Source organism: Ictalurus furcatus, chromosome 17 (assembly GCF_023375685.1).
Source record: "Ictalurus furcatus strain D&B chromosome 17, Billie_1.0, whole genome shotgun sequence".
NCBI classification, from domain to species: domain Eukaryota; kingdom Metazoa; phylum Chordata; class Actinopteri; order Siluriformes; family Ictaluridae; genus Ictalurus; species Ictalurus furcatus.
The window spans coordinates 4720075-4731890 of NC_071271.1; the positions used below are offsets into that span (position 1 = coordinate 4720075).

Below are 11816 nucleotides of genomic sequence, written 5' to 3' on the forward strand. Positions count from 1 at the left end.
TTATAAGTTCATGCTACTAGGCAGCTGGTTGCCCTCGGCGCCAGTCTCCATGGTTACACCATCGCCACAGCATTGCTTTTTTTTTCTTTCTCCATGTCACAGCATATTAAGGGGCCGCAAAAGCGAGTCGTTGGGAGCGCCTCGGGGGGGCCGCGCACCGATTGGCCAGAAGAGGGGTTGGGTGGGGTGACTGAGTTCTCCAGTAGGCCGGGTCAGGATGAGACGACTGCAAGCTCCGCCCACTCCAGTCCATCCCAGTGGGCAAACGGAAAGCAGAATGCTAATGTGTGGACAAGAATGTGGACGGTTGAAGGTTAGAGGCGATTCGGGCCGAGACACGTCATGTGACGTCGTCATGACACTCGTTCAACCGAAGCCCTCTTCGATTCACATGCGTCGAACACGAGTACAGCTAAAAGATCTCGTTTACCAACAAACATCGCCGTGAAAGACTTCCATTGCGATCTCGCCCAAAAAAAAATTTTTTACAGTTTTTAAAGAAAGCCACAACAATCGCAGAATAAAAAGCCTCTGTCCGATCTGATCTGATCTGCATAACGGCGTAGATGCTTTTGTTGGAATAGGACAGAATTATGGGATGGGATTCACTGTGTTTCCTCCATAGAGCCTTTTTTAGGACAGGACAGACGTTGTTTCTGGAAAGACACGGAGAGCTACAGTGCGTTCAGCAGTGATGCACGTCCTCGCTCGTCTGAGTCACCATGCTCTGACTCATGCAGAACCGACCCAGTTCTCCTCGGATCGCTCTGAAGTGGTTAAAGGCTCGGCACGGAGCGATCCGAGTAGAACTCCAACTACGTCAGGCTTTTTCTTCCAACATTTTTTGTGTGTCTCGGAGGGGTTGAGAAGAGAAGCGGTGAGTGGATGAGGGGAAAGAACTGGAGTGTGGAGGATCTGCAGGTACGGTGGCCTCTGAGGGACGTGACGGACAGGACTCCATAGTTTGTTTGGTCTTCGTGTGTGTGTGTGTGTACAGGTATTCGAATTCCCACTTAGGATTGTGAGACATGGCGTATAATCGTCTCTACGTGATATTACCGTGATTATACAGGATGTAGAAAATCACACGCTGATCCTGTTCTTCACCTGGAAGGAGAAATTAATTCAATCAATAAATACAGGATCAGGTACAGGTGCTTTAAGTTCCTTTTCAGACTCGGTGTTTTGTATGTTGCATATTTTGGGATCAGGAGCCAATCTCTCTCTCTAATGTAAAATCTCTAATATTAACAGATGCTGTCTGGAAGCTCTGCCCCCTTCCAACATCACACACCATCACACACCATCACACACACACTCGCTTTTCTCCAACGCTTCCACTCCACCATACAACCTTCTCCACTGGTCTGGAGGAGTTCCTCAGAACCCACTTAGATCCCTCACTCTCTCTGTCACTCTCTGTCTCTCTTGCACTCTCTCTCTCTGTCTCCTTCCCTCTCTATCTCTCTCTTTCCTTCCCGTTCTCTGTCTGTCTGTCTCTCTCCCCCCCCTTTCTCTCTCTCTCTCTCCTTCCCGCTCTCTCTCTCCCTTTCTGTCTGTCTCTTTCTTTGCCACTGTCAATTTTCTCTCTTCCTCATTGCTTGGTCTCCTTTTCTCTCTCTCTCTCTCTCTCTCTGTCCATTCCTTCTGTCTTTTCTTTCTCTCACCTCTGTCTTTTTTTTCCTTCCTGTTATTGTCTCTCTTTTCCCTCTCTCTCAGTCTGTCACTCTCGTGCTGTGTCTTTTCCTTTCCATTTTTTCTCATGCTCATTTTTTCATCATTTTCTCTCTTGCTCTGTCCATTTCCTTCTCTCTTTTCCATCTCTCATTTCTCTTTTATCTCTAGCTTTTTCTATTTCTCTCTCTCCTTTTCTTCTGTCTCTCTCGTTTTCTTTGTCATTTTTTCCTCATTTCTTTTTCTCCTTTTCTCTCACGCTGTTCTTTTTCCCTCTTTCTGCTTTCCTTCTGCCTCTTCTTCCACCCCCCCTCTCTCTTTCTGTGTCTCACCTCTTTTTGTTTTTCCCTGTTCCTATTATTCTCTCTCTCTCTCTCATTTCGCTCTTTCTTTCTCTCTCCTTTACCTTCTTGGGGACATTTTGGCTGAAGCTACGGTTGACCAGCATGGTACTTTCAGACGCTTTGTTTGTTTTTGTTTTGTGCGTCTCTCTCTCTCTCTCTCTCTCTCTCTCTCTCTGTGTGTGTGTGTGTGTGTGTGTGTGTGTGTGTGTGTGTGTGAGCCTTCATCATTGAGGTCACAGCAGCGATGGAAACTTTTGTGAAGTGTGTTCGCTCAGGCATGTCTGCGCCACTTCTTGCTCGTTTTTTTCCTCCCACCAACACGCGGCATCGTGCTCCTGTGTGTTCCAGCACTTTGTCTTTTTGTGTGAAGTGCGTGCGTGTGTGTGTGTGTGTGTGTGTGTGTGTGTGTAAAACACGTCTCACCTCAGTCCTTCAGTGTTGTCTGTGTTAGTCATTGCGTGTTGTGTTTCTGTATTGCATTATTTTGAAGAGCGCATGAGAGGAAGTGTGAGTGTGTGTGTGTGTGTGTATCTGTCTCAACTTGCTGAAGTAGGCTAAACATCTGGCGTGTGTGTGTGTGTATGTGGTGGGGGGGGTAGATGGAAGTTTTTCCTTTGCTAAAGGGAATGGTATTTGGCACACAGGGTCTCTCCCATTACACACACACACACACACACACACACACACACACACCGCCTGATACTGCGGCTTTGTTTTCACAAGCTCCCAAAATGAGGTGTCCTTATTGTTAGCTTATACTTTATTCTGATTTCTTTTACATGTGATCTGCATTCGTGTGTGTGTGTGTGTCTCTCGCTCTCTCTCTCTCTGTGTGTGTGTGTGTGTGTGTGTGTGTGTGTGTGTGTGTGTGTGTGTGTGGTCAAGCAATTGAGGTTTCAGGATTTTTTTAGACATTTTAAGAAGTGCTCTATGAATTCCTCCTGTGCTGCTTGCAGTGTTTCCTGCACAATACTGTGACAAAGTTTTAAAATGTTAGTGTTTGAAGTGTGTGTGTGTGTATGCATGCATGCATGCAAGTTTGCAAGGATACTCCACATGATCATTTGGAGCGTGTGTGTGTGAACTATTTTTTTTTTTTTCCGGAGCCGTACTGTTCCCTGTGTGTGAATATGACCCGTGTTTTGACGTCAGCGAGAGCACACACCGGTCACACATCTGTAACCGTATCCCCCGCCGAGTGCGTACGAGTGTGTGTGATCAGGCTAAAATTGTCTTCATACGCTCCAGCCTTGGCTGTGTGTGTGTGTGTGATGCATACATGCCTAACTGAATGACGTTAGTTCATTGAGCTCTTAGAGGATGAGTACCACCCCTCTCTCATGCCCTTATAAGGAGTTACACACTGTAAAGAGGCAGTAACCATTACTGCGTCTACAAGTAGGGAAATATCACTCCCATAAAGTGTGTGGTCCTCCGTGTGTAATATATATATATATATATATATATATATATATATATACACATACACACACACACACACACACACTCCATGTAATAATTCTCGAATTCTTGAGCGCCACCATTTTTATTAGCTAGCTCACCGGGTAAGTAAAAGCTCCAGTCACATCGCTAATACAGTAATGTATCGCGGACTAGTTAGCTAATCGAGTGCATTAATATGCAGAGTGAGTAAGGGACATGTTCGTTTATTAGGGGTTGAGCGAGAGTGGATTTTACCGGAAACATTACACTCAAAGTGAACTTAATTACAGAACTAAAAACAGACTGTACCATGAAAACGTCCTGTACTTTCTGCAACCGAAGTACATATAAAGATTTCCTAGATAGATCAACGGATTTATTGATCTATTAATAAATATTAAAGTAAAATAAAAGATATGCGTCCAAACTGAACCAAAAAGTAACGCTCCAAATAATAAAAAGAAATAGAGACGTCCAAAAACACTTCAAATATCACAACAAAATGAGTCAGGGATGGTTTTTATTTCTGATCTGTTCTGCATTCATCGAACCTTCTGCATCACTGTAAACAAACGCGGGACAATAGAGAGCAACGAGGCTCTTCCGAGAAGTCTGGCCGTCTTGTTTGGGTCTTCGGATGGCGTTTTATTCGCGTTTGGAGGCGGAGCGGCGCTCTGAGTAACGTTTCCCTTCCCTCGCGGCGTGTTTGCACAGCACGGCAGCTTTTAATTTTACCCTCTGCAATTTCCTCCAGCTCGCTGGGTTTCTAAGTAAAGAGGAGGGCGCCTCTAAAGACTGTGGCTCCTATAAAAGCGCTCGCCGCGAGGATGTGAGGTAGACTTTCATGTTTTTCCGCACCGAGGGTGCCTCGTTACGCTGCTGTATTTATAGATGAGGTTTCACTGAAACCACGACTTCTCTGGCTCCACTTTCCTCCGCTTTGCTCGCTCCACGCTTTGAGCCGAGGCGTACGTATAGTTCGCTGCGCTGCTCTGTACCTGCCAGTGAAAGCAAAAAGTGCTGTTTGTTTGTTTATTTATTCGTTTACTTACTTGTGGTGGATCTTCAACCAAAGAAAAAAAAAATTAAACCCTGTTTTTAATGACTTTCGCAAAAGTCAAGATGGCGGACGATCTTTTCCGAATCGGGAACACGCAGACACAGTGTCCAAAACTATGTGGACACTTGACGCTCACACCCACATGTGGGTCTTCCCCAAACCCGACTGTTGCCACAAAGTTAGAAAACGCAGAATCCCCACACCCATGTTCCTAAAATCTAGTGGAAAGCCTTCCCAGAAGAATGTCTGCTGTTACAGCAGCCCGTAGTACTGGAATGGGATGCTCGTTATATTTTTTGGCATATATTGTAAGTAGAAATCAAAACGAATACCACGAGACTGGGCACGTACCAGAATTCGTCTGCGTTAACGTTCCCCCCATACGGTTCCAGCTCTAATGGAAACGCACTTACCGTTAAAGCCCCTATGATATCCTGCTTGATGGAACATGCTGTGTGGCTTGCGTTCCTCCTCCTCCTCGGAGATAAAGCTGTTTTTCTCCACTGCAGCTGTACTTCCACTAGGATAAACAAACATGCCTCTTCCTTTTCGGCTCTAACGATCACTAATGATACCTCCAGCACCACCATGGATGGGCTCCACATCCCTCCTACAGCTTTGCACCAGTGCAGAGCGACGCTTGCATGTGAACTTATAGAAGTAACATCAACAGCACGCATGATTCGATTTTTCGTATTTGTTTGTTTGGAGCCCAGGCGGTGTCGCACTATTTCAAGAAGAGAGAGTTTAAAAAGCCTAAGCTCAATTTCCACACGGCTTTTAACTGGACCTCCTGATAAACGTGTTCACCTCTGAGTCATTTATTTATTTATTTATTTATTTCTCTCCTGTTTTGTGTTTCTCGCCCCCACAGAATGAAAAGCAGCTACATCTCATCACCCACCGAGTCTCCCATCAGCCTCGGATCAAGCCGGACCCCTGCGACTCCTCGTCTATAACCCGGACCTCAGACTTGCACGCTCGGACCTTCCGGGAACGCTGGCCTTCACAAATCTGTAGTTCTCGTCAATCCTGGAGTCCTCAGGGCCTGGGGTCAGATGGTTTTAAAACCTCAGCGTGACCGTACTGATCAGGAAATCAGCTTAGTTGCCTTTCCATTGAGATTTTACTCTTAGTCTGGCTTCAGTGTTCAGACCTCCTCAATGTGTAGTTCTTCTGCAGCAATGTTCGACACTGAAGCGGTGTTAGTGTTGGTGTTAGTGATGTGGTACAAACTTTTAGTCAACAGTACAGGATGTTTGGTTTTTTTTTTCTTCCCTAGCGGTGCTTTTACTCATTCATGCCTGTAGTAATATTTAATAGTATTTATGTGACTGATGGTACAGGTGTTTAGAAAGTTCAGGTATGGAGATGTAATCTTCTGAATGTGTGTATAATACAGTGCTCAGTGTTGATGGTACCCACTTTCTCCCCGATGCTATCGCAGCTAGTGCGTGATTATACCAGATCTGGTACGTTTTCGATTGCGAAATACATCACAGGTGGACGAATCATAAATTCATCCGGGTGACACCGGGTTATAAATAATTCCCTGTGGATAACCATATTATCCTCTTCGGGAACATTCATGAAAATCCAGGACGCTCGTAACCTACGACAATTTACAGATTGTTTAATTACTGTAAGTTTCTCACACAGGTTACGTTGTGAAGTTGAAATCACGTGTTTATTTCAGTTACACACACCGTTTTAATGAATATTTTTTGGAAACCAAATGAAAACCAGACGAGCCATTTTAATCAGGACAAAAGTAATGGAACTCCGTGTAGTAGTAGTAGTAGTAGTAGTAGCTGCAGTGGCTGAGCTGCATTACTGGAATGCGCTGTTTAGTTCCCGTTTGCGAGCACGCTTGGTACTTCACATGTTTTTGGCATCGAATTTAACGTACGCGCGCGAGTAAGAAGAAAATCTTACAAAAATGAACGAACGTTCTAAATCTGCTGGGAATTTTAAGTTCATTTTTAGCTTATTTGCTGAAGTTTACGAAAAAAGTTTGAAAGTTTCAGCCGTGAGCCATGGTGTCCACCCGTTTGTCCAGCCAACCGTACACAGTGCCAACACGCGTTCACACTGTGACCCACATTACGTCTACTTTCCTTTCCATGGGTTGTGTTTTATATTTAAGAAAATGTGCGTCATCATATCCCGGCTCTTTACGGGTTCAGACTACTCCGAGGAGCCACGGTTTTTAGGTACTATATCTGATACAGTAGATATTCTTCAGGTCGAAATGGTTTCACATTTATACTTTCAGGACCCTGATCAACCACAGCTACCTACACCATCGCTGCTATATGACACAAGGGCACGATGGCGAATTCCAAAAAAAAAGAAAAAAAAGCCATGTGCAATTTTCCTTCATATATGCGCACAAAAACGGTATTGGTCTCGTCGCGTCCAATCACATCACTCGTCTCTTACCTTTTCAACAGCTCTGCCGTACTGGTTCGAGGTTTACACTTCCGGGGCGAAGGTGTAGTGCGTTAGATCGCCTGCAGCCGCCTGTAATTATACGCTCATTTCAAATGGACGCCACCGGTCTGTCCGTTCTTGCACAGTTTTAAAATTACAAATCGGTACGAATCTGTGTATACGTGTAGATCGCTTTCTGGTGTTTGCATCCCCTGAAACGCATGTTCTCATCCCTTGGACTCCTAGAGAACCCCCCCATCCTGCACAATTGAGCGTTTTCCCTGGTCTAACACGCCTACTTCAAAACGGGAAGTGTGTCAGGAGCAGGGAGAACCCTAAAATGCTCAGGAACACCAAGACTCCAAGGGTTAGGAACCCGTGTCCTACAACCACAGCAGTGAACACGACGCCCCAAATGGGGCATAAAGTTGATCACATGATTGCTGTGTGTATGAGAGAGAGAGATAGAGAGAGAGGGAAAAAAGATAAACATGATCGCCATCATGTGAGTGTTGTATTATTTGTAAAATTGTACGATTATTTTTTTTTTGTGCGGAATATATTTCTCAGTCAGGCCCATTTAGAAACGTACGAACGAACGGTACTTTTAAAAAATATATACGTTTTAATTTATACGCAGGTTATCGAGCAGTTCGTAACCGACCCTGCAGTATATCCGTGTTGTAATTTACACTGCGTTGCTGTTAAACCTCAGAAGCCAGCACATTTTTATTTGCAATTTTTTTTTTTTTAAGATCTTTTATTTATTTTATTTTATTTTAATTTTTTGTTGAATTTCATTTTATTTTTGCATAAAAAAAAATCTTTTCCTGTGACATGCTCATGTCTCAATGTCATGTCTACAAGAATGAAGAGAAAACTGATGTACAAAAAAAAAAAAAAGGTCTCAAAGTGTCACACTTGCTGCTGATCGGAGAAAAATCCATCGAGAACAATCTGTAAATTATTGAATATAAACGTACCACTTTGTGTTATTTGTATTGTGTTTTGTGTATTTAACAGTTTATGGTTTGTTTGTATTTTTATTTTTTTTGCCTTGTGCCTTGATATACAGTCAATATGGGGTTTAGAAATCTCTCTTTAAAACTGTAACATGAATAATCTGTTATCTATTTTTTTTTGGGGGGGGGGGTTCTACTCTTGGAGGAAAAACAAAACAGAACAAAGGTACTTACCAAAAAGAGTGCAGATATAACCTGCTCTGAGAACTTTCACGTCTCTTCAGAATTGGAGTCAGAGCCAAGTTGTGCATGGCCGATCTACACCCTAACCTGTCTTCCACTGTATATATTGTATTGTAAAAAAAAAAAAAAAGAAAAGAAATGAGTAACACACATGTGATGAGTGGTCCATTGAAAGAGTGCATGGTCTAACAGGTACTGAAAAAAAAAAAAATCAGTGTTGCTTTCCTCGTTAAGGAGTGTGAGAATGAACGAATGGCTGGAGCGTGAGCGTTGTACTAATGGACACGTGCATACGCACACCAACATTAAGGCGAGGCCTGTGTATACCTTCCTTACTCCCCTTTTATTCAGGAGAATGGAATCTTTTTTTTTTTTTTTTTTTTTTTTGGGAACTCTTCTGTAATAAAGTAGAAAACTGTCTCTTCATGGTGTGTATGGCATTACTTCAGCCTGTCCGTGTTAGCTCGGTTTACTAACCGAGTCCATGAGCAGTAAGTAAGCAAGGTCACGGAGGTTTGTTGCGATCGTCGCGGGCAAAAATGTCCGATTTCGATATTTGCGATTTAACTAGCGGAGATTTTTTTTGTGCTTTTTACATGAGTTGGTGAAATTTCAATTGCACAAGATAGTTACACACGCTCTTTCGCAGTGATGGCTGTTGGTCAATGAGACCTTTTAGCTTCCAGTTTGTAGCCAAGAGTGATGGTGTACAGCTGTGTTCGCTTGCTTTGCTAATGTGCCAGCAAAGCTAGTACAAAGCCTAGCATATAACAGGTAAATCAAAGCACCCTGATTAGTTAGATTTACATTTACGGCATTTGGCAGACGCCCTTATCCAGATCGACTTACATTTATCTCATTTATACAACTGAGCAATTGAAGGTTAAGGTCCTTGCCTAAGGGCCCAACAGTGGTAGCTTGGCAGTGCTGGGGCTTGAACGCCTGACCTTCTGATCAGTAACCCAGAGCCTTTAACCACTGAGCCACTACTGATTCTCAGCTATATGTACTGTAGCTACAACCATTTCTCATCATAAACCCTCAAACCCCCCCTCCACATGGCCACAAATGACAACAATAGCTGTGGAGACGAACTGACTTGAGTTTTGGAAGGCGTTTTGAAAGAACCGTGTTCACCACATCGCATCATATTTCCTCACCAAGCTGTTCTGGCAGCTCGTGGTGGTCCAACATGTTCCAGATGCACGTTATGTTGGAGAACTGAGGTCCTTCAGCCAGTTATATAGATATACAGCCCTATTTATAGCGCCTATAGCATTTGCACACCTGGGCAGGTGTCGTGCATGAGCCCTGCTGATTGGCTGAAGCATCTCCTAGCCCTGAATAGAGGGCCCTCATGGGGGAATGCGTCAGACACCCATCTATGAATCACAAATGACTTAGAACCCAATACTGATACTAAAGGAAGGAAAGAAACGCAGCAGAAAACATGCAGCAAACTGACGGACCTGATGATTACAGGTAAGAGCAAACTATCATTCTTGCCATTTGATTAACTTGTGCTTGGGTAGTTTATGAATTTTTGCACTTAAGGAACCGTTTCGTCTGCCTTCAGTTCTAGAAGAATGTTGGGTTTTATATCAGGATCCAGACCATACTCTTTGAAGTCCCTCCAAACCCCTTCACACACCACACACCTGTTTACAGAATGTTTACAGGTAACCTGGAGGTTGAGTGATAAGAATGTCAGGAATGTAGCCCAAGTCTCTCATTAAAAGTCCAGGAGGTGTTTTTCTTTCTCTCTCTCTCCCCCCCCCCCCCACCTTTTTTTTTCTTTAAGACAGACAGTGCTTTTAAATGACCCCTATGTGCCAAATATTTAAAATGGCTTTTCCAGAGCTACAGTCTCTAGGAAGATGGTTAAAAACTCAGCTTTACTGTAGATTTAGATCCCTATTGAGCAAGCCAGAGGCAGCAGTGGTAAGGAGGCTGAGGCTACATTGGGAACAGGCTCCTCAAAACGTTTTAAGACTGGAAAAAAAAAACCCTGTCGATTTGTTTGTTTTCCTAATTTTCATTGATCTGGTTATGGTGAGCCTGTGCCTCAGATCCCTGTTCTCAGCTGATGGGAGTAGAACCTGACGTGGTCTTCTGCTTTTGTAGCCCATCCACGTTGAGGTTTGATGTATTGTGCATTCTGAGCTGCTTTTCAGCTCACCACGGTTGTATAAATCGGTAAAACTGCCACTCGCTGGATGTTTTTTTGGGGTTTTTTTTGTGCCATTCTGTGAAAAACCCAAGAGATCAGCATTTTCTGAAATACTGGAAGCATACCATGGTCAAAGACACTGAGATCACTATTCTGATTTTGAATGTTTGTACGGCATCTGAACGGTTTTCTGCATCGTGGTGATGCCATATAATTGGCTACATGGATAGTTGCATGAATGACCAGGCGTACAGGTGGTCCTAATAAACTTGTTGAGTTTCCAATCTAATCGAGGAAAACCTGGAAGGTTCGGTGTTAGTTTGAGAATATTAAGAGTCTTGGGATGAGCATGGGACAGGTTTGCACAGAGGTTCTTAGGAAATGTCAATCTGATGAGATTATCCACTGCAGGAGGAAATTAGTCATAAGCTAAAGAATCAGGAGGAGGAGAGCATCAAGATGAATCAGACACGTCCAGTGTCTGATGTGAGCTCCAGCAGGAGAGATGTGTCAGGTTCTGGCACCAGCATTGGAATGGGCGGTAGTACAGTTACCAACCAGCCCTCCGACATTGGCTGGGAAACTTGGCCAGAACAATCCAGGGTATATTCCTGCCTGACACCTGGTGTTCCTGGGATAGGCTCCATGACCATGACCTTCACCTGGATCAAGCACTTACTGAAAATGAATGCACAACATGCGAAACCTGTGGAATCATCCGGCAGCAGAAATGTTATTAAAAAAGAAAACCTTCCAGGAACTTGGTCACGCTGATCAGTTCGACAGAGAGCTTTCCAGTAAGTGCTTTACCTTGGTCAGGGTCACGGTGGATCTGGAGCCTATCTTGGAAACTCTGGGTGCAAGTGGAAGAAATTCACCCCAGATGCGACGCCAGTCTACTGCAGGGTAAACAGACACACATTCATAACTACGGACAATTTAGCATAGCCAATCCAGTAAACCCGGAGGAAACTCATGCAAACATGGAGAGAAGATGGAAAACTCTGCACAGTCCGTATCCTCAAGCTCAAGATCAAACCAGGAACTTGGAGACCTAGTTTAATCTCAGTTTCGTTATTCTAAATGCCAATTGTTCGGCATTAATTAGCAATCCCAGTGTTTGGAGAAGAAGAAAATAAAGCAAAGGGCAGGAGAGAGAAGAAAGGAAATGGTACGATGTGGTTTGGTTGGGCTTAAGAGAAGCCATGGAAGGTAGCTATAAGCCAGAGTGAAAAGGAAAGAGAGACAGAAACAGTATGTGTGTGTGCGCGTGTGTATGTGCGTGTATATATATATATATATATATATATAGTGTGATGTATGAAGGGGCCCTACTATTACTATAGTCTGGTGGATAATGCTGTTCAGATGTGTCCTCGTCTGACCCTGAAATGAATAGACGCCCAGGGAGGAAGTAAAGTAAGCCTTCTCTGCATAGCAGGCATACAGTAGATGGTATATAGTTAAAACAAACATCAGCCTGCTAT

The 11816-nt window shown here is 43.8% G+C and overlaps 1 protein-coding gene across 1 annotated transcript in view; it reads left to right on the top strand.

Moving 5' to 3' along the window:
* The window catches only part of irs1 (insulin receptor substrate 1), a 14037-nt gene extending 5454 nt beyond the window's left edge, over positions 1–8583 (top strand). The window contains exon 2 of the mRNA XM_053647167.1: positions 5396–8583. Within this exon, the coding sequence (XP_053503142.1) occupies positions 5396–5400 (5 nt within the window). The 3' untranslated portion in view covers positions 5401–8583. The remainder of the gene's footprint in view (positions 1–5395) is intronic.
* The last annotated feature ends 3233 nt before the right edge of the window (positions 8584–11816 follow it).